General features: G+C 50.0%; 1 protein-coding gene across 2 annotated transcripts in view; it reads left to right on the forward strand.

Annotated features, from left to right (window-relative positions):
- The first annotated feature begins 606 nt into the window (after positions 1-606).
- Positions 607-27,297, forward strand: part of RPH3A (rabphilin 3A) — a 66,898-nt gene continuing 40,207 nt past the window's right edge. The window contains exons 1-3 of one of the 2 annotated variants that reach the window (XM_047088437.1): positions 607-677; positions 5,354-5,365; positions 14,565-14,711. In XM_047088437.1, the coding sequence (XP_046944393.1) occupies positions 607-677; positions 5,354-5,365; positions 14,565-14,711 (230 nt within the window). The remainder of the gene's footprint in view (positions 678-5,353; positions 5,366-14,564; positions 14,712-27,297) is intronic. The other variant, XM_047088438.1, reaches the window with a different exon arrangement.

A 27,297-nucleotide genomic window follows, 5' to 3' on the forward strand; every position in this document is an offset into this window, starting at 1 on the left:
AGCTGGCCAAGGCCAAGGTGACTGGCAAATGAAAGACCCTGGATTGGAATCAAGAACTCTGACCCTCCCCCTGCTGGACACGTGGCCTTGAGTTAGTGAAGAAGGAGGATGTGGGTTTTAGGAAGAAGGCTCTTGGCTCCGATCCATTTCTGCCTCTAGGGAGCTGTGACTTCCAGAAGGAACTTTCCCTCTTGGGGCCTGGGTTTCTCCATCTGGGAAGTGGAGAAGCTGGGTGACGTGCTGGTCTTCTCTGCATCTCCCGGAGTGCTTGGCATAGAGTAGGGACTTAAGAAAGAGCGGCTGGGGGCGCCCAGGTGGCGCAGTCGGTTGAGCGTCCGACTTTAGCCAGGTCACGATCTCGCGGTCCGTGAGTTCGAGCCCCGCGTCGGGCTCTGGGCTGATGGCTCGGAGCCTGGAGCCTGTTTCCGATTCTGTGTCTCCCTCTCTCTCTGCCCCTCCCCCGCTCATGCTCTGTCTCTCTCTGTCCCCCAAAAAATAAATAAACGTTGAAAAAAAAATTAAAAAAAAAAAAGAAAGAAAGAAAGAGCGGCTGGATAACTGGGTGATGTCCGGGTTAATGTTTTCCAGGAGCACCAAACTTCTGCCATGACTGACACCGTGTTCAGCAACAGCTCTAGCCGTTGGATGTGTCCCAGTGACCGACCCCTTCAATCAGAGTAAGTCCCTGCGTCTTCCTGGGAGTGGCTTGTGTGGGGTCAGTGAGGTCCTGATAGTCCTACACTTGAAGGAAGAGAGGAAAAGCAAGGGAAGAAACAGAATTTCCTTCCGTGGGGTGAGGGGGGAAAAAACACCCGGTGGGGGTATTGTCATGGAAACTTCTTCACCCATTTTACTGCTTCGCAAGGTTGGAAGAATAAGATGCAATTTTGGGGCGCCTGGGTGGCTCAGTCAGTTAAGCGTCCGACTTCAGCTCAGGTCATGATCTCATGGTTTGTGAGTTCGAACGCCGCATCAGGCTCTGTGCTGACAGCTTAGAGCCTGGAGCCTTCTTTGGATTCTGTGTCTCCCGCTCTCTGCCTTGTCTCTGCTTGTACTCTCTCTCTCTCTCTCTCAAAAATAAATAAACGTTAAAAAAAAAAAAAACAAGGTGAAATTTTGAACTCCATCCACATATTAGAGGTGGCACGGTGGAGTGGTGAGAGCACTGATCCAACAGTTAAAATCAGACTTGGTTCTGCTTCTAGATCTGAGCTCATTTACTGTGCGATCATCGGCAAATCTCTTCCCCCCCCTCTGGGCCTCAGTTTCCTCATCAGTCAAATGAGGAAGTTGGACTAGATCACAGGTTGCAAACGGGCAGGCCACCAGCTGACTGTGACTTGCAACCGTGTTTTTTTGTTTGTTTTTACTATCTGGTTTTGGCCTGATTATTTAAAAATTGGGAAATTTTACATAAAAGTAACGTCATATTCTGTATCCAGTAATTATTATACCTGAATAAGGGATGTATTAGATCTGTACCATACTGGCTCATGAGAGCTGATAAATTTTGGGGCATTTGGCAAGCCTGTTATTAAACACAGTCATTAAAAATTAAGTTTATAACGTTACCATTGAATTATGTTAAACACAAAGGATATAAATACTCAAAATTAATCACTTAATTATTTTACTATATTTTGTTATTCTCTGTGTTATGTTACATATGTTTTATTTTGAGAGAGAGAGAGAGAGAGAGAGGGAGAGAATGCAAGTGGGGGAGGGGCAGAGAGAGCGAAAGAGAGAGAGAGAGAGAGAGGGAGAGAGAGAGAATCCCAAGCAGGCTCCACACTGTCAGTGTAGAGATCATGACCTGAGCCAAAGTCAGATGCTTAACTGAATGAGCCACCCAGGCGCCCCTATTAAACCCGTGTGTCTAATGCTATGCTTCCGCATATTTCTTCCCAATTTTGCATTCAGTGGGGCTTTTTCTCCACCGTTAAATTGTCTGTGGAGGGTTCACCAGCACACCACTGCCCGTAGTGCCTGACCACCTAAGTCTGTTGTTTATCATTCCTGTAGGTTTTCACTCAAAATGGCTTCTTTGAATGCTTGGTAGTTTTTCACTGTGAGTTCAATCTGTGAGAATCCTGGGGATCGACTTCGGGGATATTTTTCTTCAGAAGGATTAACATTCTTGCTTCTGCCAGGATTCAGGGGAGTCACTCCCCCAGGATGGCGTTAGCTCCCTCGGAGGGTCCTGGCTCAACGTCCTCCCGGGTCTCAGATTGAGCTTCTCCGCCTGTTAGGGGCGTAAGGTCAGACTCTGGAACACAGTGCTGGTATTCGCATCGGCTTACTGCTCACAACTCGCTGTCCTAGATTCAGTTTGCTTTGTTTTCTTTCTCTTTTTTTTTTCAAAAAATTGCCTTCTAGAGTATGAATATGTACCTTCAACAGTACACATTTGAAGTCCAGTTTGACCATTGGAAGAATGTGAAGGTATCACAGTAGTCAAGATAATGAACAAATCCCTACTTCCCCAGTGTTTCCTTGTGTCTCTTCCTCCCCCCACCCCAACCCCCACATCTCCAGGTAATTGCTAACCTTTCTGTAATTATAACATTAGTTTATGTTTTCTAGAATTTCACGCAAGTGGAATCATACAGTGTGAACTCTTTTTTGGGAGATGTCTCTCTTCTTTTTCATGATCCATTCGTCTTCTTCCAAAACACCCATATTGTTGTGCGGGTCAATAGCTTGTTCCTTTTTATTACTGAATTCTATCTCATTGTGTGGCGATACCACAATTTGTTTATCCGTTTGTCTCCTGATGGACTCTGGGCTGTTTCCAGTCTGGGGCTGGGACACATAAAGCCTCGTAGAGAGATGCTTTCCTCTCGCTTGGGTCATCACCTAGGAGCAGGCTCCCGTACTTGCGTGATAGGTATGCGCCGAACTTCTTACAAAGCTGCCAGACTGTTTTCCAAGTTGGCTGCACCATTTTACATTTCCACCGGAAGGTGTATGAGAATTCTAGCTTCTGTGCCTTCTCCTCACGACCCTTGACGTGGCCAGTCTTTCCAACGTTAATCATTCTAGTGTGTGCACAGTGGCATTTCCTTGTGCTTTTCACTTGCGTTTCCCTACCGACTAATGATGCCGAACCCCCTCTTACGTAACGCTTGCCTTTCACATAACCTCTTTGTTGAAGTGTCTGTTCAAATCTTTTTTTCCATTTTAAAATCAGGGCATTTACCTTCTTACTAAATTTTACAAGCTTTTTTTCCCATATGCTATAGATAAGAGTCCTGTTTTTGGATACGCATTGTTGCAAGTATTTTCTCTTGGCTCTGACTTGCCTTTTCTTTTTCATAACAGAAGCGTTTAAGTTTTCATTTTGACCAAGTCTGTTGTGTTTATTTGTGTTGCAAGGGGAAGTGGTGTTGGAGAATTCCCCTAACTTTATAGCAATCCCAGAACTGCATTAAAAAAAAGGGGGGATGGGGCGCCTGGGTGGCGCAGTCGGTTAAGCGTCCGACTTCAGCCAGGTCACGATCTCGCGGTCCGGGAGTTCGAGCCCCGCGTCAGGCTCTGGGCTGATGGCTCAGAGCCTGGAGCCTGTTTCCGATTCTGTGTCTCCCTCTCTCTCTGCCCCTCCCCCGTTCATGCTCTGTCTCTCTCTGTCCCAAAAATAAATAAAAAAAACGTTGAAAAAAAATTAAAAAAAAAAAAGGGGGGGGAGTCTGCTCTAATTTCTCTAGGACCTAATTATGCATTGATGAAGGGTCTGAGTATTTAGTCCACCCATATTCTCTGAAGCAAAAGCCCCCGTCTGCTTACTTCTGTCCAAAACCTCGAGTTCTGTGAGTTTTACAGTTTTGCCGACACTATGGAACTTTTCCAAAGGAAACGTCTATTCTGCCAAGCCCTTCCTATGGTGTTCTCTTGGAGCCAAAGTTACTTTGCAGAGAACATTCCATCGGCCAAAAAATTGTGTTTCTGTGAGATAAACAGTTGCCGGAGGGTGGATGAGGGTAAAATATTTATTTTATTTAGGAAATGTCAGTTAATTAAAATACCATCCATCAGAGTTTACTTTTAGTCAATATGAAGCCAAACAATTTGCCCTACAATTAAATTAAAATTATTCCAACCGTCTGGATGCAGTTTTCTTAAAGTGCTCCTGGGCTCTTCTGTGAAACATCTTGGCATTCTGCATGCATCCGGCTGCCTTGATTGCTTCTACGTTTCCTTCAGATATTAAAATTATTTTTCAAATAAATACTAACGGGTGAATCATAGACATCACACTTGCTACTTGGTTTGCTGCAGCTAATGCAGATGTTTCTAAGGTCTTTCTCTGGGAAATTAAGAAATCCGGTCTTGATTCACTTCTGGCTAGCCAGAGACACTTACTATTTTTGTGATTTTCAAACGCTTTTGTGATTTTCAAATGCCTCCCTCTCTCAGCCTCCTTGAACCTAATGACAATGTTTGAAGCACAATTGTGATTGTGGTTGAAAGATGGGAACACATCCGCTTCTTGCTTGGATACGTTCAGCTCTCTACACGTGGGGAGAAATGCTGGTGTCCAAAAGTCCTATTTCTCTGTACTTTTCAAGTCTGCAAGGCATAGAGTACCAGAGATCAGAGGTGGAAACTGAGGCACCAGGGGAGGCTATGACATGCCTACAATTGCTCGCCTAGTAAATAGAGATGCTGGTCTTCTTTCTAGAGCGGAAGAACTGGCTTTCCCCAGCTGGAACATGGCAAACGAATGACCCACGGAGCGTTCAGGGCTCACTGCCCTACCTCAATGCGCTCTCTGCCCCCCAGGATGACGTCGGCCATGCTGTCATTAGGCGATTTCTCTTTAGTACCAAAAATCCATTGTTCAATTACATAAATGGTCGGCTCAGTTAATAAGCTGAACTGATTAGTCATTTTCATCAAAGCGAAGGATTTTACAACCCTTCTTTGCAGCAACCTTTTTCAGATGCGCTGAAATAAGGTAATAATGACTAGAAGTGTTTTTGGAAAATGTTTTGGAAACCAAAACCAAACAGAAGTAGGTCATTGCAGTTTAAACTCTGTGGTTGTTGTTGGGGCTCCTGGATGGTTCAGTCAGTTAAGCATCTGACTCTTGGTAACAGCTCAGGGCCTGATCTCACAGTCGTGAGTTCGAGCCCCACATCAGGCTAGCTCAGAGCCTGCTTGGGAATCTCTCTGCCACTCTCCCGCTCACACACACACTCTTTCTCTCTCGAAATAAAGTAATAAACATTTAAAAAGACACTTTATCTAAAAAAGTCAACTCTGTAGTGGTTGCATCCAGTGTTGGTATTTTATGAGATTTGTTTCCTTAACTTTATTCATTTTTTCTCTCTCTCCTTTCTTTGCCTTCCCTCAGTGATAAAGAACAGTGAGTATTTTGATACTTTAATTTTTCCACAGATTGAATTTTATCTCTTCTCTGTTCAAATTAGCTGACCCCCAAAGAGAGCTGGTTAAAAAAGGAACTAGCAAGTTTTACATGTCTTAAAAAAAAAAATCCGAGTTTCTGGAGAAAAAAATTAGGAAATTACAAAAAACTGTCTTAGTAAAAGGATAGAAAGCATTCCTTAGGAGAGCCCTCACTGTCATTCTTCTCAGTGATCTGCGGGATTCCAGCCAGCTTACTGACCCCTCTGTGCCCGTTTCCGCAGCCTTTGCCTGGGAACAACGTTCTCAGATAAAGACAATGGTCACTCACATAACTGCTATCACTAATAAAAGGTGACGAGGAACAGAACAGAGCCTTTGGGAAGTTACGTGCCACACATGTGGTCTCTGTCACCTCATGGGAGGTCAGTCTGGGTTCCCAGTGAGGCACCTTTGACGCGGAGGTCCTATCTCTGCTTACGTCCGTGTTTTAAATTGGATTCATTTCCTCAATATGCATGACAGATTGAACACCGAGTCCAATAAACGAACAGTCAGGCCGCAAAGCAGACTGGGCTTCGGTTGTGTGTGCACGTTGAGAAGCTCTGGAAGGCTGTTGCTACCCTCCCTGAGATGGGGACGCAATTACAGAACCAGCAGCAGAGCATCAGGTCTGGCACCAGAAAACCCGGGTCTGAGTCCTGGTCTGGTGCTCAGTTTCAGGGTGGCCTTGAGTGATGCCCTTCACTTCCTTGAATCCTGGCTCCCTCCTTTGTGAAATAGGAATGATCACCCTGCCCGCCCTTCCTCTTCGTGTGGTGGTAGGATCGAATGAGATGTACAGGAAAGCTTTGTAAACTGTAAGGCACCAAGCAAAATCAGAGGCATGTGTGAATTACAACCTTGCCTTACCTTGCCTTACCTTCGTGTATACACTGTGTTTATGTGCGGGGTGTATATGCATTGTACAGCTTTTTTGGACCTAAATGACCATATCATCATACCCAGAATCCTTAAAAGTTTTCTTAACACTAATAAACACTTAACTAGATGACCTGGGGAAATTCTTTCCTGCTTTCCTGACCCTGACCCCCGCCCCCTCCCTATCTGTCAAATGGGGACTTTGAACAAGCTGGTCACTAAAGACCATTTGAATGTCCTACAGTCTGATGTTGGCTGATAAGACTCTGGCCAGACAAAATCTGCTTTTGATGAATATCACGAGTATATTATGCAGACATGTAGGGAGAGATGCTGAGACGTTGTCAGAGCGTAAATATGAACATCACAAGAGAGGTTCATGGCTCCAGAGGGTACTCCTGTGAGTGCTGCAAGTCGAAAGGTAGGGTATGTGTTCATTCTCTCTCCCTCGTTCCTTCACCCCTTCCCTCCTCCCTTCCTCCCCTTCTCCCTTGCTCCCTTCTTCTCTTCCTTCCTTCATTAACAAATCCTCACCAAGTTCCCACCACATGTCAAACACTGTGCTTAGTACTAGGGATACAGGCATAGCCAAAGTATGAGTTTGGATCCGGGGGGGTCTACAAACAAATAAATAGCCAGTCAGCAACAAATACCCAAGCGTGCAAGGAACTGTCATAGCAGAATCACAGTGAGCCTTGGGAATGCAAGGAGAGGCACATAACCCAGACTTGGTGATCCTGATAGGGGAGTTCCTGGAAGAGGTGATGTGGAGACTGAGACCGGGTGACGGAGGAGCAAGATGGAGAAGAGACAGAGGAGTTCCAGGTAGAGGAACAGCATGTGCAAAGTCCAAATGTGAGAGGCGGCATGGAAATTTAGAAGAACTGAGTAGAACTCAGTCTGACTTAAAAGATTAGCGGGAACTTGAGATTCCCTTAGCAGTCTAAAGGGGGTAGGAGGAACCCGAGCATCCTTTCTGTACCCCCTTTAGTCTAGTAGGGGTCAATTTCATCCAGAAGCGCCTTTAGGCCAGCAAGGCCTATGTAAAACATTCCATGGCATTCCATGGTGTAGCTGCCCCTCCTTCCCCATCCTTTCCTCCAGGATTCATTAAAACCTCATTCACTGAGCTGTAAAGAGACTTCCTGCCGACACCTGCCTGTGTTGGCATCCTGGGGGACAGGGGGGTGGAGAAGAAGTAAGAAAGGAAAGAAAAAGGATTAATTTTCTGCACACCGCTGCTATTTAATGTTTCGGAGCCTTCGTGCCCCGACAGCACTTGCCTCGTCCTACTCCTTTTGGGAATTATAATTTATTAATAGAGACATCTGGTGGGTATTTATTATGTGACTATTGTGTGCATGAAATGAAGAATCAAGGTGGGAGGCCAAAAGGAGGTGGGAGTCTGGATTTTGCAGTATTTCAGAGAGCGACATGTGTGAAGGGCTTCTACCAGCAGTCAGGACGGATCTCCTCTGTGTTGGGGGCCCTGGGTGTCGGCTGTGGCGGGAGGGCTCCTTCTGTCCCTGTCCAGACACCCCTGAGCAGGTAGGCTCATGTAGCAGCTGAAGCACGATCCGGATGCCGGTTTCTTGAGTCTCTGCCTCCTGCATGTTTCTCAGCAATTCCCTCCCCTCTCCTGCGTGTCAGGCATCTGGACAAATTGCAGGCCAGCCGCGGTGATCTTTAAACTTTTTGTCAACAGCGAAACGCTTTGAATGAATTTAATTCAGAAGCTGGATATGTAAGGCAGATCAGAGGAGAGCTGGATAAAGACCTTTAGTGGCTACAAGCCTTCAACATCTTATAGGGAAGTTGATGCCGCTGGTCATTTCCAATAATACCAAACTGTAAAATAAACGTAGACACCCTAACGGGCTTCACCTATCTGGGTGGTCGCCACAGTGGATACTGTATCAGTTCGCTTTTGCTGCGTGACGAGCCAGCTTAAACCTCAGTGGCATGGAACGCCAGTCGCTTACTCTCAGGGGTCCGGGCTTGCCTGGGCTTGCTTATGCATCAGCGGGGCTGGCCGATCTAGGAGCCATGGCTGCAACGGCTCAGCTCTGCTCCACATGCGTCTCATCCTCCAGCCCCCTGTCCTGGGCTTGTTGTCCCGGTCACCGCAGGGGCGCGAGAGAGCGAGCACAAACACGCAAGACTTTTGCAGGCTCAGCCTCGGGGGTGGCACGACATCGCTCCCCCGCATTTCACTGGCCAGGGCAAGTCAGAAGTCTGGGAAGGATGCACGTGTAGAGAAATAGACCGACCCTTGGGTGAGAGCGATTTCAAATTCACGCGGCAAAGAGCATGGATACTTGGAAGGGTGAAGTATGGAGGTCATCAATGCAGTAAACCAAATTTCATGCTTTTGTTAAATGCTACGTTCTTTCCATTTTTTTCTCTTTGTTTTCTGTACTGGTATCCGTCTTCTGCTAGTGCTGAGAACCCAGCTGAGTGAGGACGGTGGGCGGCCTGGTTGCCTACCTATCCCGTCCTTCTATCCCCCACCCCCCTGCAGCCCTTGAGATCCCTCCAGGGAACTGCTGAGCCCAGTTTGGTGGCCGGGCGAGGGAATAGGAGGCAGGCATCCTTTGACGTTTGTCTTAAGTGTGTGGATAAGAGTGGAGACAGGCTAGGCAATTCGCCCTTACCTGTCTCAGCCGGCAAGCCAGGGGTCTCTCTACATGCAGCCTCCGAGGGCCCCAGCAGGAAACAGAAATGAAACCATTCCCATTTAACAGATCCAGAAACTGATACTTAGAGCGGAGCAGAGCCCGCTGCTTACACGCGGCAGACCCAGGATTACAATCTTGAACTCCGCCAGGTCAGGGAGGGCTCACGTTGCCGTGCAGTAGGCCCTCCGGGTGTTTTCTGGCTTGGATGCAATGCTGTGAGTAACTTGAGTACGTTGGCCTTTGATGAGTTCCCCACACTGGACCCTGGTCTTAAGGCTGCAGAGCTGGGATCCTGGGCTCAGAGGGCCTCGGCAAAGGAGCCACTGTCCTGTCTTAGGAGCATTCTCGAGGGTTCCGTGCTGACAGTGCTCCCCAGCATATCACGGGGAGGCCCAGACAGGCCCAGTCTCTCTCTTGAGAGCAGAGCCTCTGGTCTGAAACACTATCTCGCTTCTCTCTGTTTGCTTTTGGAATTAAAACACGAAAATCCACAGGAGGCTTGTGAGTCCCCACTGAGACCAGTCGGTGACATTTTCAAACACTGGATGAGCTGTTTGTCAACTGCGTGTTTTGGAGCCGAGAATGGGGGAGGGGTTGGAGAGGTGCTGGCAACCCCTGGCACGCCTTCTGCCTGTCTGCAGATGGAGGCAATTATGTCAGGCGGGCCCTCTCAGGGACCCCCGTCCCTGCTTATGTTTCTGGAGCCACACGTGTTCAGCAGCACCCATTTCCTGCACACACGGACCCCGGTGAGTTGTGTGATGGGGTGAGAGGCATTGGTTTTGTGTCTGGCCCGTGACTGACCCTGCCCACGACCAGCTGGTGAGCTCCAGGAACACGTCCTTGAAGGGGTCTCCACTGGGAACATGGCCCAGCGTCTCACCCGTGCTCTGTTTTTGGTCACTAGGCTGCTTTGTAAAGGCAGGACATAAAGGGAGAGGGATCAGAAGAGGTAGAAGGAAGAAAAGTGAGGACAAAGGAGGGAAGAATAGGGCCAGTTGGGACGTCCATTTCTAGGGAAAGCCAGAGGGACCTGGCGGAGGGGTGGCTGAATTAGGTTATGACGCAGGCTCTTTTGGGAAGGGTGGGTGATCTTCATTATGCTGGCGTCCTTTAAAAATAATCGAAGAAACGTCAGGCTCAGGGATATTAGCACACTGTAAGGAAGATCTTTCCAATTCAACATCACAGGCTCCCTGAGAAAGTGAGGTCTCCGTTGTGGGGAGCATTCAAGCAAGGCTGGAAAGACCCCTGCTAGGGAGGCCGTGGCAGACAGACAGTGTTCTGGTGTTCATGCCTTTGTGTAATCAAGGTCCCCTCAAGGTGAGGGTGGGTGGGACCCAGGACCTGTTTCTAACCTATAGGATACAGCAAAGGGACGGGACGTCACTCTCGTGATTACATTATGTTGTATAAGACTCTTTCTCAGCTGACAGGAGCCAGGTCCCCCTGGCGTACTTGATGAAGCAAGCAGCTCCCAGGATGAAGTTGGAGAAGCCCACTTGGTTAGGAATTGCGGATTGCCCCCAGGACCCCAGGGGTAGCCTCTTGCCAACTGCTAACAAAAAGCCAGGCCCTCAGTTACGCAGCTGCAAGGAAATGAATCCTTCCAGCAACCCAAATTTGCCTGGAAGCTGATTTTTGCCCCCTCCCCGGTCAAGCGTCCAGATGAGAACACAGCGCAGCCAACACCTGACTGCGTCCTCATGAGATGCCAAGTGGAGGAGCCGGCTTAGCCGGGCCTGGATGGACACAGACACTGTGAGATCACAAATGTGTGCTGTTTTAAGCCCCTAAATCGGTAATAACTCGTGATGCAGCAATAGAGAATGTAGAAAGTGTATACAGACCCTGTAGATGGGGCTTTTTGCCGCTCTGTCTCTACCCTCCAGCCGAGTTTTTCCAGTACCTGCAGGACAAATCGCCTCAACCTTAGTGGCTGCAAACAATGAAACCTTTATCACGTCTCCCGGTTTCTGTTGGTGGGAATTTGAGGGTGGCGGGTGCTTCCCCCACAGGGTTACTCGTGCAATTGGTGTCCTCCCAGGGCTTGCTGGGGGCTGGAGGACCGCGGAGCAGGCAAGATGGCACTGGCTGTGGCTGGGGGCCTCCCTTCCCCTGCACATGGGGCTTTTCCACAGGGATGTTAGCATGTCCTCATGACGTGGCGTCTGGCTTCCCCCAGGGCAAACGATCCAAGGCCACAAGGCAGAGGCTGCGATGGCTTTTGCGACCCAGCCTTGGAAGTCACGCACTGCCACTCCCACTGTATTTCTTGGTCACACGGGACCGGCTGGGAGTCAGCGTGAATACCAGGAGGCAGGGGTCCTAGGGGACCACCCTGCAGGCTGGCTGCCACGTTGATCTTCACCTCCTCCAGCACTCTGCCCGCTCTCTCAACTCCAAGCCTTTGCAAAGACCGTTTACTCCCTTCGCCAGGCCCGGTCTCTTTCTCTGCTGTCCCCTCCTGGATTTCACCTTACCCTTGCGGTCTCCGCAGGGGCCCTAGTGCTGCTCTGGGGCCTGAAGCTTACATAATTTGGGGGACCCTCTTTACCTTGCTTTTACAAATTTTTCAGCTCACAGGACCATTGCTAATGCCCCTCCTGGGGTCTGGGAAGGTGCCTGTGCGAACAAACAGTCCCAAATGTAAGCTTTGCTTGTATCACAGCAGATCTCTGTCTGGGTCTTAACATGGCTGTCACTTCCCCAGGGAGCTGTCCTTGGTCCTTTAGACTAACCAAGTTCCACTGCTTAGGTCACCCTTAGGATTAGACGTTTAACATCCCTTTGGGCCACAAGGGACTGTGTCTTAATTCAATAACTTTCTGTGCTCACTCTCACACACTATTCTAAATACGATTGACACAGTAGTGACCCAGACCCAGACAAGGCCCCTGCCCTCCTGAAACCAACATTCTGGTGCAGGGGTAGGGGGCGTTGCGTGTAGAGAGATGCAGTAAACAGGTAACAAAATTTTTTTAGAAAGATAGTTTGAATTAGTGATAGGTGCCATGAAGAAAATAAATCTGGGCAATGGGGGATCAAGGAAGGCCTCTCTGAGCAGCTGGTATCTGAGCTGAGGCCTGAATAATGAGTGTTCCTGGCGGGAGACACAGCAAGTGCAAAGGCCCTGAGGCAGAAACAAGGTTTCGGAGTTTGGGACTGAGCAGGGAGGCCAGTGCAGCTGACTGTAGGGATAAGGGAGAGCTGGAGGCCACGAGGATGGAGACACAGGTTAAGGACAGACCGGGTGGGATTTTGTACGTGGGCCAAAAGAGCAGGTCCTATTTTATTTAGGTAAAGTTCACACGATAATGTAACATGAACCATTTTAAAGTGTACAGGTCATTGGCACTTATATTCCCGATGGTGTTCGCCCACTGCCTGTATGTAGTCATGGGTGTTATTCTAAACCAGTGCAAAGCCATTGGAGGGCTTTGAGCAGAGTGGGCCAAGTGCGTTGATCAGGTGTTCATCCCCAGAGGCCCCTGCTGCAAGGCAAGGTACGTTTCCATCAGCATTTCCCCAGGCCACGCTCCTCCCTTCCCTTTCTCAACGTCAGGCTTGCCCAAGACATCTGCTTCTCTTCGCTTCCAGACTCTTCCTTCTCCGCTCTTCAGACCAGACCAGCTAAGGGTGGGAGAATGGAAGAGAAGCCAGGGGAGGGAAGGAGATGGGGCTTTTAATTTGCAACTTTGAGCGTCAAAAGGCAATTTCATGCCTGCTGATGTGATTAGAGCAGTGGAAATAATAGAAGCAGACAGCTAATGGGGTGCTGGGGCCGGAGGATTCCTACTCTACCGATTTTTTTTCCCTAGCAGGGACAAGGATTTCCAGCAGTATTTAACCTTGCTTTCCACTCAGGGGGGGCACCTCAGCGCCGTGGGGCGTGGACCATCTTATTAGCAGAGATAATGACAACAGCACTAGCTCTCCACCCGGCCCCCTTTGACCCTCCGCACCGTCACCAGGGCTGTGGGGCTGGCCTTCCATTCCCTCTGTGTCGTGGAGGTTAAGTGTGCAGCCTGCCCAGCTCTGGATTCCACCTCTGCCACCTCCCAGCCATGTGACTTTGGGCAGGTGGTCTCACTGCTCCGTATTGGGGTCTCCTCACCAGTAAGCAGACAATAACAGCAGACGGCATGAGGAGGCAGCGGGATCATGTGGGCACCCGGGAGGTGCTGTGTCAGTGCTGACTTTGGAAGGAAGGAAGGAAGGAAGGAAGGAAGGAAGGAAGGAAGGAAGGAAAGAAAGGAGGGAGGGAGGGAGGGAGGAAGGAAGGAAGGAAGGAAGGAAGGAAGGAAGGAAGGAAAGGAGGGAGGGAGGGAGGAAGGAAGGAAGGAAGGAAGGAAGGAAGGAAAGGAGGGAGGGAGGGAGGGAGGAAGGGAGGAAGGAAGGAAGGAAGGAAGGAAGGAAGGAAGGAAGGAAGGAAAAAAAGGAGGGAGGGAGGGAGGAAGGAAGGAAGGAAAGGAGGGAGGGAGGGAGGAAGGAAGGAAGGAAGGAAAGGAGGGAGGGAGGGAGGAAGGAAGGAAAGGAGGGAGGGAGGGAGGGAGGAAGGAAGGAAGGAAAGAAAGGAGGGAGGGAGGGAGGAAGGAAGGAAGGAAGGAAGGAAAGGAGGGAGGGAGGGAGGGAGGAAGGAAGGAAAGGAGGGAGGGAGGGAGGAAGGAAGGAAGGAAGGAAAGGAGGGAGGGAGGGAGGGAGGGAGGAAGGGAGGAAGGAAGGAAGGAAAGGAGGGAGGGAGGGAGGGAGGAAGGAAAGGAGGGAGGGAGGGAGGAAGGGAGGAAGGAAGGAAGGAGGGAGGGAGGGAGGGAGGAAGGAAGGAAGGAAAGGAGGGAGGGAGGAATGGAGGAAGGAAGGAAAGGAGGGAGGGAGGAAGGGAGGGAGGAAGGAAGGAAGGAAGGAAGGAGGGAGGGAGGAAGGAAGGAAGGAAAGGAGGGAGGGAGGGAGGGAGGAAGGGAGGAAGGAAGGAAGGAAGGAAGGAAAGGAGGGAGGGAGGGAGGAAGGAAGGAAGGAAAGGAGGGAGGGAGGGAGGGAGGAAGGAAGGAAGGAAGGAAGGAAGGAAGGAAGGAAGAAAGAAAAGCCAAAAAAAGCATAAGATGGAAGGCAAAACGCTACGGGAGCTTCTGAGGCTGGAAATCTGGATGTTTTTGTGAAATTACGAGCTTTTTGTAAACCCTGTTGGCAATTCTTTCCAACTTATAAAGGAAATAATCTGCTGCACAAACAGAACATATGTGCAGGCAGGAGCTGGGTCAGCCTCGGACCCCCTCCTCCCAGAATGGTTTCTCCTCCGGCTGCGGAGTCTACTGTTCTGGGTTCTTCTCCCGAGGACACCCTTACTCTCTGGGTTCTCCTGAACTTCCTACAAATGCTGCTCGCAGAATATGCCTACCGTGTGCTAAGCACTCGGTAGACAGAAACCTGTGAGAACCCTATGAGGGAGGAACGTGTCCCATTGTACAGATGAGCAAACTGAGGCTCATCTCCTAGCTGGAGAGTTTCCCAGCAGGAATTTGAACTGAAGACACCAGGGACCAGAGCCTAACCACAGTCTGCTTCCTGCTGCACAGCCTCACGCCTTCCCATGTTACCTTTCAGGCTCCAGGCAGGCTGGCCCGTCCATCCCAGCGGTCCGCCCGACAGACAGAGGAAGCAGGAAGAGCTGACAGATGAGGAGAAGGAAATCATCAACAGAGTGATCGCTCGAGCCGAGAAAATGGAAGAGATGGAGCAGGAGCGAATTGGGTGAGGCCTGACACCTGCCGTCTGTCCGGAGAGCCCCCGGGGCCCGAGGGCCGGCAGGCTGTGCCACCCAGGGGTGTGCTGGGGTGGCGGGGCTTCCCTGAGGGTTTGCCGTCCGTGACCTGCCAGACCGCTGACCCTGCAGAACTGGTATCCTTGTGGCATTAGGTGGGAGAGCTCAGGGAGGAGGAGAGAGAATGGGCTGGGGGCTCGCTAGGGAGGGGACTTGGAGGCTAGGGGTGCCATACAGAGGGGGAGCTCTGGTAGGATGGTAGGAGATTGTCACTGGAGCCTGGGGGCCAGTGATTGTGAGCGCAGGGCGTCTTGGCCAATTTCAGCTTCGTAGAAATATGCTCTGGAGACACCATTGACCAGAATATACAGCCGAGGGAGAGCTAAGGAGAAGAGTGTCTGTCTAGGGACGGTATGCCAAATAGCGCATTTGAAATGAACTTAGAAAAGAGAATTGCAGAAATGGAGCTTGAAAGAAGGAGACAGCACGAGAGGGAGGCAGCAGAGGTTAACCTGACGGGTCTGGACTTGAAGAACCCCAGGGTTTTGTCCCAGTTCCCTGCTTGCCCGCTGTGGGTCCCGGGCATGATGCCTCACCTCTCTGAGCCTCCGTTTGCTCACTTGTCGAGTGGGGGGCGCGACAGTACTTATCCCACAGGACTGTTGCAAGCAGCAGATGAGATGATGCATGTAAGCTCCTTGGCCCAGACCCTGGTGACACTCAGTGTTTCATAAGTGGTAAGAAGAAGGGAAAGGTGGAGTTTGGAGAGCAGATAGTTTAAAAATGTATGGGGAGGAGGAGCAAGGGCTAGAAGGAGGCTGTGTAACAGGTGCGTCAGAGAGTGACAAAATCAGTGAGCAAGGCCAGTGCTGGAGAGTGAGGGAACAGTGTGTGGGTGGTCTTGCGAAGGGAGGAGTGGAGAAAGCGGGGGTGACCATGGGGTCGGGGAGGTAGGAGGCAGGCAGGGACCTAGGACAGTATGTGTGTTTGGGGGCTCTCGGTACAGGTGGAAGACCGGCTGTCGGGATGCCGGGCCGCTGGAGGGTCCTCCAGGACCAGGGTCTCAAATGGACTTGCTCCTTCCCAGCCCCCTTCCCAGTCCCCCTTCTGCCAGGGGCGGCCCTTGCCAATTGCTTACAACGGACGCAGGCACCGAGGTGCCGTTTATGTCCCTACCCACACACTCAGCTAAGGGTTAAAGAGGTTCTTGGATGGAGACTGGAAGTTGGCACCTTTGGTTTGAGTCTCTGCAGACGATTTTACTCAGGGTGGATGGGGAGCACTGCTGACAAATGACAGGCGCCTGCCACGTACTTCCTGGGTCTGCCTCATGGGTCGCCCTCCGTCTGTGTACCCCGGAGGCTGCCGAAGGGAGAGATCTCAAGGGGCCTGCTTATAGGATCGAATTCTTAATTTTGCTTTCTATTATTTTTTTTAAGTTTATTTATTTTGAGAGAGAGTGGGGGGGTGGGGAGGGGCAGAGAGAGAGAGAGGGAGAAGGAAAATCCCAAGCAGGTTCTGCACTATCCGTGCAGAGTCCGATGCGGGGCTTGAACCCACGGAACCGTGAGATCATGACCTGAGCCAAAACCGGGAGTCGAATGCTTAATCGACTGAGCCAGCCAGGCTCCCCTTAATTTTGCTTTATAAAAGACCTATCAAGGGTGGGAAGTCGTCCAGGCAGGAGGTCTGTGAGTGTGTGTGTGTGTGCCTAGGTGTGTGTTCACTTCCCCCAACAATGGGCCTCAGCCTTTTGGAAGTGAGGGATATGGGTTTTAAGAGTAGACACTTACCAGCAAAACTCCTCTCAGCCATTTTCTGGCATAGTGCTTACAATCAGGTAACATATTTTATATGTTATATATTTATTTTGACTCTTGTACATCTCTCCCCTGTTAGATTGTGAGAATCCTATAGGTAGAGATGTTTGCCTGTTTTGTTCACTAGTGAATTCTCAGAGCCTGGCTCATAGTAGGTGTGCAGTAAAATATTTGCTGAGTAAGTGAGTGAACGTGGCAGACCATATTGCCCCAAATTTCTGTAGATATCCCCTGTGGCCAAGATGATGGAGAATTTAGAATCTTGGAGCCGAGGGTCCAAATTCCCAGGGAAGGCACTCTGATTGGCTGGCTTTTGTCAGGGGCTCTCATCCAATCAGCTGTGGCCAGGGGTGCCAGCCATGTTCAAATGTATCAGGTGGGCTGCCTCTGAGGGTGAAGTTAAGGAGGTCTCTGTGGCCCGAGCAGATTGCAGCATGAACATTCTGGAACATTCTAGAACAGGATAGATGGGTCCCCTGCTTCGTCCTCCATGTCCTGTCATATTGCCTCAACTACCTTGGTGACGTGGTAGAATAGCACCGTGGTTAACAACTGGGGACCCAGAGTCAGAGATACCTGGGTTCAAATTCCAGCTCTACCACTTACCCTCTGTGTGACCTTAGGTACACCACGTTAGCCTCTCTGCGCCTCAGTTTCCTCCTCTGTAAAATGGGGACAACATCAGCGCATAATTCTTGGTGAGTGTTTAGTTAGGAGGCACAGGATTATCGTAGTGCCTGGAACAGAGCACACGCTCCATAAATGGTGGCAGTCGTTTAGAGAGGAATTTGCTTAGGAAGCTCAGTTTTTGACCCCGGCCAGGGCTTCCGTTCTAGAATTATGCCCTGAGACGCCTGTTTGGCAAGCCCTGGAATTCCAGCAGCCCTGGCTTCCCCTAAAGGAGATTTGAGAGGCTTCCAGGGAGGCCGGGGCCAAGCTCTTGATGACAGAGTGTCCCTTTGCTGAGATGTGCTTTCTGCCAGAGTGGGGGAGGACAGTCCCACAGGATTCTGGCCGTGGCTGTCTCCCTGCCCTGTTCTAGCAGCCAGTTCTTGCTGGTAGCATTGCCAGAGGCAAACCCGTCGCTATTTGTGTCTTACGATCTCAAACCTGCCCTCATTCCTGTTCTATCCATGCTTCCCTGGGAGGGGATCAGAGCAGAGTCAGAAGAAAGCAAGATGATACATCAGACATGAAACGAAGCAAGTCTGAAGACAGGGTGCCAACGGGGGTCCCATTTCAGAACCCGAGGTTCTCTGTTAATGAGGCTTTGGGGCCTCAGTTCTCCCACCCATCTAATGAGGCGGGTCAGTCTGATTCTCGGGATCCTTCCTGCTCAGACTCCATAGCATTTGGCCGTGTCTGATGGAGGACCCCGGACCATGCTGTTGGCTGCCCCTCTCAGAGCAAATGAGCTCCTTCTAACTGTTAAAATGGCAGATGTATGTGAGACCCCTTCTGGGTTCACACCAGCTCTATGGTGTGGAGTCTTTTAGGAAGTGGTTTGAAATCATCATACTGGGCACCATTTATTGAGCACTTACTATGTGCCAAGCATTGAATCTAAAACTTCCTGGAGATTAACTCCTTAACTGCTTCTCTCAACCCTGTCAAGTAGGTGCTATTATTTAACCCCCTTTTGCAGGTGAGGAAACAGGCTTAGAGAAGCGATTTGCCCAAGGTCGCTTGCCCAAGGTCACATGGAGCCAAGATGTACGTCTCTGTCTGGCTAGCTTTCAGAATTCTGCTTTTAGCTCTCAGCTGACTTGGGTGTCTTTCCTGAAGGCCTGGCCCCAAATTCTTCGACTCCAAAGAACATGGAGATTTTTAAAGCCTAGATTTGGAGGGGACCTTGTGGAGCTAGAAGCTGGAACCCATTCTGTGCTGGTCTAATGGTTCCTTTCCAGTTCTTCTTCACCTGTTTGTATCTCCAAAGCTACCAACATTGGTCTGCGCACTCCTGTGGCTCTGAGAGATACAGAGAAGAATCTTCCTCAGGCCTCCCAGGAGGCGCTGCCTCCCTAGGCCAATTTGGCCGGAGCTGACCACCCCAGGGAGCCCCAGGCAAGCAGCAGACAGGACCCGCTTCTCTCCCTGGAGAGTGGGGGGAGGAGTGCCTAAACCTTGGCTCACCACTCGGCCCACAGCCCAGCTCTGCTTTCTTCAGCATCCCTGGAGGAAGAGATAGTAGCCAGAAAGGAAATTCATCGAACAGCCTCATTTTGCCCCCACATTCCTTATTGAAGCACTAAGTGGGATGTCAGAGGTTATTCGACGTGCCCGGACTACTATTGGCAGGAAAGGAAATTAATTCCAGGGAGACTGCTTGAGTCATCTGTTACTGCTGCATAACAGCCACCCACAACTTAGTGACTGAAAGAAACCACAGTCATTGTGTTTCGCGATCCTGTGGGTTGAGAACTCAGGCAGGGCTCTGCTCGATGGGTTTTCAACTCCATGGGGCATAGGCTGGGGTCACTCCCTCAGCTGCATTCAGCTGGTGGCGGGGCTGCACTGAGAGCTGCAACCCCAAGTCCGTGCTCCCGTGTTCTCTTTGTGGCTTGCTCTCTCCATGGGATCTCTCCTTTTTCGATAGTCTGGCCTGAGCTGCTCTACATGGCAGCCAGATCCCAAGGGAGCAAAGATGGACGTTCGTCAGGATTTTTACCAGCTAGGTCTGGAACTGGTAGGGCATCACCCCTCCATGTTCTACTGGAGAGGGGAAATAGGTCCCTTCTCCTTATGGAAGAATGACTTGGGCCACCAGGGAAGGAAGGCATTGATGGCGGCCATCTTTGGAGGCTTCACCTTCTGCAAAAAGGGGAGTTTAACATAAGGATTTAGAGAGATCTCAAGGGATCCGAGGGCAGGAACACAGCCTGGCCTCAGGAAAGTTTTGCTTCTCATCTGACATATTAGAAAACATACCGATACTATACCTCCTGGATTTTTATAGCTCTTTTTAGCCCTAATTCCAGATTCCCAGGGAAGGAACCCTGACTGGCCCAGCTCACCCTAAGCCTCCACCTCTCCTCCAGCCAGCTGTGGCCAGGGGTCGCCGGGCTACAGATTTGGCTGCTGAGTGTGAAAAGAACCTTCGTGCATTGGACAGACACCCATAGGGTGTCCCCCAAAGTGTTGCATGTATTAACTCTGGAGTTAAACCTTTGCCTAGGAAACCCTGTCGGCGGTTTTCATTTTGTTTTTACCCTGTGGTTAGATAGATCCCTCCACATCCTCATTACATTTCTTTCTGTCCAGAGCCTCTCAAAGGCATCGGCTCACATATCCTGCCTGCCAAGGGATGGGCAGCCGGGTGGCTTCCATTTGAGGTCAATTTCCCTAAACAGATGGGCCACAAAAGTAATTAGGAATTGTCATTAACCTTGGTGTCCAGACGCTGTGATGGAAGAGGAAGGCAGAGAGACACAGGGAGACCTGTTGTTGACAGAATCTGTTGGGTTCTGTCACCTCCCCATCTCGGTTCCATCATCCCTCATATTTTTGGCACAGAATTTTTCCGAAATGTGGACAGAGGGAGAAGTGAGTAATAATACCTATAATTTGCGACATTGAATTGGGTAGACATCTTTCCTGTGATTTGTAAGGGGGTCATACTCTCCCCTTTCCAAAGGAGGACCGCTTACAACCACCTTCTTCTTCTTCTTTTTTTTTCTTTTCTTTTTTGACCTGGAGTCCTAAATGTTCTGTGGATAGGATTCAGGGGTTTGGAGACATTTATACATGCGTCTGTATTTTTTTGAGAAGGAATATTGATAGATTTCAGCATACTCTGGAAGAGGGCGGGGGGACTCTGAACCCTCCTATGTTAAGAACCACTGAGTAGTACCTTAGATTCCCCAGGTATTGGACCAGTGGTTTCTTTCTTTCTTTCTTTCTTTCTTTCTTTCTTTCTTTCTTTCTTTCTTCCTTTCTTTCTTTCTTTCATTTTATTTGTGGATCAATGGTTTCTAATGCCCGATCGCGTTAATACTTTATAGAACCTGTTTGTGCAAGATGAACATAGAAGTCTTCTTAATTCGCTAAGTAGCCCAGTGTCTGGCATAAAAGAGAGAACAAGTAAATCCTCGTTAGATGAATAGCATATGATGAATGAAGCCTAACCCGTACGCCTCTCATGGAATCACTTTGACCTCACTGCCTCCTGGACCTCATCTGTAAAATGGGGAGTTGGCCCATGTCGTCTCCCAAGTCTTTCCAGGCTGGAGTTTTTCAACCTTCGTACTGAGTACACTTGGGGACAGATCATTCTTTGTGGTGTGCACTGTCCCATGCATTGTAGGATCTTTTTTTTTTATGCAGCATTCCTGGCCTCCCCTGCTAGATGCCTGTAGTGATGCCTCACCCAGCTATGACAGCCCCAGATGTCTCCAGCCATTGCCACACACTCCCTGCTGAATGAACCACAGCACTCGCCCTTTCTGTCCGGTGGTTCACAAAAGGGAGAAGAGACAAACTCGAAAATTTTCCTGCAACCATGCTCAGCGTCTAGAGAAATAAAACGGTAGCTTGCTCTCCTTACAAAGCACCACATGCCAGCTCTGTGCTCGAAGCTTTATACGGATTCCTTTATGTAACTTTCACAACATCCCTACGCATTCGGCCACATTATTATCATTCCCATTTTACAGATCAGGAAATGAGGCACAGAGAGGTGAAGCACCTTGCCCAGGGTCACATGGTTAATAAAGGCTGGAACTGGGATTACATACTGAGGCAGACTGGCTCCAGGACTAGAGTCTTACTCTGCTATTCTATAGAAAAGCAAATATTTATTGCCAAGCGCTGTGTGAGGGACTGTCCGATATGTTATATTTCCTTTCATTTTCTTAATGTCCTCGTTGAGAGACAGACTGTTGTCCCTGCCGTACCGCTGAGGAAAGAAGTTCAGTGAGGTTAAGATACTTGCCCAGAGGCACACAGCCTTTGCGTGGCCAAACCAGACTTGGAACTTGAATCTGTCTTTCCACTTTATCCTATGGCCTTTTGGGGTGCAGGGAGGGAAGGCAGCTGACAAATGAGTTGAGGGATTTAGGGAAGTCCAGAATTTACAGGGGATCTCAGATCCTCACTCAGGGTAACTGGTTCCAGCTCACACACTTCTTCCTTCAGTGGGACAGTTCATGTCTCTCCACCGCAGTGACCCTCGTCCCCTCCTCCAGGCCAGGCCGAGGAAGGGGTTAGAAAGAGCTCTAACCGTAAGCACTGAAGGGAAACTAAGGCAGGCACCAGTATGTGGGCAGCTAGACCTAGCCTCCAGCGCCATTTTTCCTCTTACAGGTTCTGTGTGCCTCAGTTGCCCATCTGTAAAATGGGGGTGAATCCTAGAGCTGCTCTCACGGGTTGAAGATGGCCCAAGGAAAACAATGCATATAGAGTACTTAGCACAGCTCCTGGTAACCATGACAATTATTGGGTTTCTAATGACCCAGCACCTTACCCGGCATTGACTACCTTAGCTCGGCTGAACCCTCCAGCTGTCTTTTTCTCTTGGCTCCCTCGTCTCCAACTCTGAGCCGAGGTGACCCCCCTCCCCGAAGAGCTGAGGCCCAGGCAGGAATCCCGTTCACCAATCCATCAAGGAGAGAAATTAGGATCCACGGCTCCCCAGGTGTCGCCAGTAATAAACAACAGTGAGAATTAATGAGTCTGAGATACTCGCACCCCGCATGCCAGCCGAATGGCTTCGAGATAGGGCAGCTCAGTCATTTAAGGACAGGTTTCTGCGAGACCTTGGCAAGGGAGTCTCAGGCCAGTCGTCGTCAGAGCAGCCATGTCCCCGTTCACAGCAAATGATCTGATCTTGACTTAAGAAAACGCCAAGTTTAATAAACTTAACAGTAATATCCACCCCACCCCCACCCCCAGCTGAGAAATTAGGGTGAGGGAAAAACAACATGACTCTGGAATTGACGAAACAGAGACAGGGAGGCAACATGACATCCACCCTCCCCTTTTGCTGTGTTTTTGTGAATCGTGTGTAATCCAACCTACCGCTGCTCTAAAGGCAGTCGCCCCGACCCAGCCCCGGCTTTACGCCATCTCCCTCCCCGATTGAGGAATCGCCCGCAAAGCCATCACGCCTCCCAGGCAGGGTGCCTCAGCCCCGCAGCATATGCCACATTAAGCCTACTTCCCGGTGTAATTGTACACCCATTAGCCTTCTCCTCAACATTCATCCGTAGCCGTAGCCGTAGCCGTAGCCGATGCAGCAATACGCATTTGAAAGCCCAGAAGTAGTCGCCTGAATGCTTCCGAAGCCAGTTTGGACTTTTTGAGGGAGGCTGAGCTTTACAAACAGGTGGTGTGTCGGTCAGTCCTTGACTTGGTTTCTGTCCTTGTCTGCAGAAGGCAGCCAGATGGGGCTGGGCTCTCGGCAAGGGTGGTGGAGGGATAGCCGTACGTGTGAAGATGTGTTCTGCCCGGAGGTACGATCACGCGCATGTGTGCGAGCGTGTGTGTGCTCACAGGTGCACGTGGCCATGTGCCTCTCCAGGTGTGCCTGTGGGCATATGTGTTCACCTGTGGGTACGTGTGCTCTCCGTGTCAATTTCTAGTCACTGCAGCTCCTTCTAAAGCTTTCAAAAGACAGGTTCCGTGGGCAGATGATAGCATCCTCATTACACAGAAGAAGTGTGAGACCGGGGAGCCATAGGAGCCACAAATTTCTAGAAGAAATAATTAACAGCAACCATTACTCAGTAGTTACCGTGTTCTGGGGAATTTTACAAACACTGTCACTGCATCTTTGCAACAGTCCTGGGAGGTAAGGATTTTGTTTTCCCTAATTTACAGATGAAAAACAGAGGCTCAGAAGGGTTAAGTAACTTTCTTGGGGTCACAGAGCTAGGAAGTGCAGGGCCAAATGTAGACCCAGGCAAACTCACCCCCAAACTGGCACCCCAATCCTTGTGTCCCTGCCTATTTCTAAATTCTGCAAGTGTGTGCATGTGTACCTGCATGTAGGGAACCTGCATTTTCCTGGAGTTGAGCGTGAGCCCCAAGGGAAGGATTGGGATCCTGCCGAGTCCCAGGCTTGGCTTGTCTGACATCCACAGCCAGGCAGGGAGATATTGCCCCAACCTTGCTGTGGAGAGGAGGGCTGAAGTCTGATTCTGATGTGAATCAGTCGGAAATATGACCCGGGTGGCGATTATCTGGTGGACCCCATGTAATCACGTGGGTCCTTATAAGAGGGAGGCAGGAGGGTCAGAGTCACAGCAAGGTTGGAAATTGCCACACCGCTGGCTTTGAAGACGGAGGAAAGGGTCATGAGTCAAGGACTGTAGGCAGTTTCTGGAAACTGGGAAAGGCAAGGAAACAGGTTTGTCCCTGGAACCTCCAGAAAGAACACAGCCTTCCCAGCACCTTAACTTCAGCCAGTGAAACCTGTGTCAGACATCTGGTCTCCAGAACTGTGAAGGTAATATATATATATGTTGTTTTAAGCCATTAAGTTGGCAGTGATTTGTTATGGCAGCAACAGGAAACTAACACGGAGCAGATCCTCAAAGTCTGGTCTCAGGAAATGGGAATTCTAGGTCCTCTCGCGAGTGTACTCTTAGCCATACTGAGTTAGACCCACAGGGGACAATCCAGTAGTTTCTTTTTTTTTTTTTTAATTTTTTTTCAACGTTTATTTATTTTTGGGACAGAGAGAGACAGAGCATGAACGGGGGAGGGGCAGAGAGAGAGGGAGACACAGAATCGGAAACAGGCTCCAGGCTCCGAGCCATCAGCCCAGAGCCCGACGCGGGCTCGAACTCACAGAGCGCGAGATCGTGACCTGGCTGAAGTCGGACGCTTAACCGACTGCACCACCCAGGCGCCCCGACAATCCAGTAGTTTCAAGAGACCTGGTCCAGCCCCATGGGTAGACAAAGATTGGGGACCCACCTGCCTCATTCTGCCTGGACCCACTACAGCTCTGAAGTCCTCACTGCTGTGATCCTCTCATGGGCTCCGTTCTTACGTCCGCGTGTTGTCTCAAAACGGGGGAGATTGAGTCTCCTCTACCTAAAACCCGGTAATGGTATCCTATTAAGATCTGGCACGGAGCAGCCCCTGCCCACCCTTCCAGTCTCATCTTCCACCATCCAGCCCACTGGCCATACTGAACATCTCTCAAGTACTTTGCACATGCTGTTCCCTCTTCTTCCTAGTACTTTTCCTCAGCCCTCTTTACTGGTCCAGTTCCTCCTTATCCTCATGTCTCAGCTCTACGGTCACTTCCTCCGAGGCCCCTTCCTCACTGTTCACGTCCCTCTCTTACACGTTCTCCTAGCTGCCCATAACTGCCCTTCAGAGAACTTTACTATAGCATGATTATGATGATTTCGATAATGCCCGAGTCTCTCGCTATAATGTCAGGTCCGTGCAAACAGGGACTCACCTGTTTGGCTCCCAGGTGGGTCCTCACGTAGCAGGTGCTCCGTAAATAATTGAATGAATGAGTAGCCCATCTGCATCCATTCGGATAGCAAGGTCAGACCAAGCTGGGAACCCCTTCCCGCCAGCCCCAGGGATTGTCCGCTGATGCCGAGAGGAAGAGATGCACCCTTTCTGGTACCTCTGGGAGCATCCTGGGAAAGGGGGCGTGCCCACTCGGCTTCGCTGAGTAACCAACAGCTCCCCTTAAGTGTCCAGGCTGGTGATGGATGTGTTTCCTGGATGCAAGGCGTGAGTTGTAGTCATAAAATTAATCGGGCATGTAAAGACATAACTAGAGAGTGACAGCCATGTACGGTGTCCAGCTAATTGGGCACTTAATGTGGAGGCATTAGACAGGCAAACACCAGGCTGCTGACACAGAGCGGTCCTTCTCTTAGTCCTCGAGGGATCTTCTATTTCCAAACACCAGGGAAATCTGGATGTTTCAGCCTCAGGATCTGAGACTCCCCGAACGCTGCCCATGGGAGGAAACTTGAGGTGCACCTCATCTAACCCCTCACGTTAACGTCTGGGGGAAAGGGCCCCCAGAGAATAGAGGGTTTTCAAGGTCATTGACTGGAGAAAAGGTAGGATTCAAACCCATGGCTTTTGACCCTGCCTTATCTGTTCCCTATCTTCAAAAATGTCCTTTTTCTTCTAATATAAAGGCAACACGTGGGGCGCCTAGATGGCTCAGTCAGTTAAGCATCCCACTCTTGATTTTGGCTCAAGTCATGATCTCACTCATGATTGAGCCCCGCATCAGGTTCTGCGCTGACAGCGAGTAACCCGCTTGGGATTCTCCCTCTCTCTCTGTCCCTCCCCCACTCTCTCCTTCACTCTCTCTCTCTCTCTCTCTCTCTCTCTCTCGAAATAAATAAATAAACATTTTGAAAGAAAAGGCAACACATGTTCACTTTGGAAAATTAAAGAAGCAGAGGGAGTCCAGACAATTGAGTGCTTGAGGAGGGTGGGTGGTGGAGACGTTAAAGAAGGAAATAAAGCTTTCTTACAATCCCACCACCCAGTGATTATCACTGTAACTCTTTGGGTGTTTCCTTTCTCATTTTTTTTTCTTTTTTGCCCAGTGCGCACCATGAAGGGATTCAGATGAGCATGTTCCAAACCCAAGCTCACACCCTGACTCTACATCCTGGGTTTTGGGGGTTTTCATCCCTCTAACATAAGGAGAGCATTTCCCCGTGCAGTTTGCCCGACTGCTTCCTTCCTTACTACGGTGCTTACCAGAGTGTGGCCTGGAATTCCCCAGCCTCAGGATCACAGAGGGAGCCACTTCAATATTCAGATTCCCAGGCCCCGCCGCAATCCCACAGAATCATCGTATGTGTGTCAAACACTCTCCCCAGGTGCTCTAGAGGCGTCGTAAGTTTTGAGAACGTCCCCCCATGCAGTGGTTCTCAACAGGGCCGCATGCTGAAATACTGGAAACCAGGCTTAAGCAGATCCATAGCTGAGAAGGTTTAGAGTCGGGGGCCCACGGGTTGGTATTCTTTTTGAACGCTGTCTGGGTGATTGACATGCATGGAAGGTTGCAGGCATCTTTCATGATGCATATAGGGTTTTCCCGCCGAGACGAGACAACAAACATTCCTTCGAGGGTAAAAACACTGAGGGGCGCCTGGGTGGCTCAGTCGGTTAAGCATCCGACTTCAGCTCAGGTCACGATCTCACGGTCTGTAAGTTCGAGCCCCACGTCGGGCTCTGGGCTGATGGCTCGGAGCCTGGAACTTGCTTCCATTTCTGTGTCTCCCTCTCTCTGCCCCTCCCCCCGTTCATGCTCTGTCTCTCTCTGTCTCAAAAATAAATAAACGTTAAAAGGGTAAAAACACTGAAATATTTTATCACCGGGATAAAGACCCACTTGTCTTCGTGGTCTTTCGTGACATATTTTGACCTAGCTTCCTGCACAGTTTCATTTCTAAGTTTATACTCTTTGGCTGTCGGAGCCCTCCACGTTGAGGCCCCGGATTTGGGGCTACAGAGAGGATGTCAAAATGAGTACCCTGCTCAACCGATCTGGGAGCAGAGAAGGAAGGTCTGTGCCTCCCACCCACATGCTTCTCTCTTTACCGGTCTCTACTGGATTCACAAATAACAAGAGTCCCTGAGCTGAGACATCTGAATAATGATCTTAAATCTGTTATTTTTCCACGCCATTTGCTGCACTGAGAGAAGCTAATGAGACACTCCCCATACAAGACCCATTAATGGCGCCTTTCGGCATTTAGGAGTGAACTGTGGGAGGAACAGGCATCTTGGTGGAGGCTCTCATGTGGGTTTTGCA

The sequence above is a fragment of the Lynx rufus genome, unplaced genomic scaffold, assembly GCF_022079265.1.
Source record: "Lynx rufus isolate CCGP_SWC_20201006 ecotype Redwood Valley unplaced genomic scaffold, mLynRuf1.p SCAF_24, whole genome shotgun sequence".
In the NCBI taxonomy this organism is placed as follows: domain Eukaryota; kingdom Metazoa; phylum Chordata; class Mammalia; order Carnivora; family Felidae; genus Lynx; species Lynx rufus.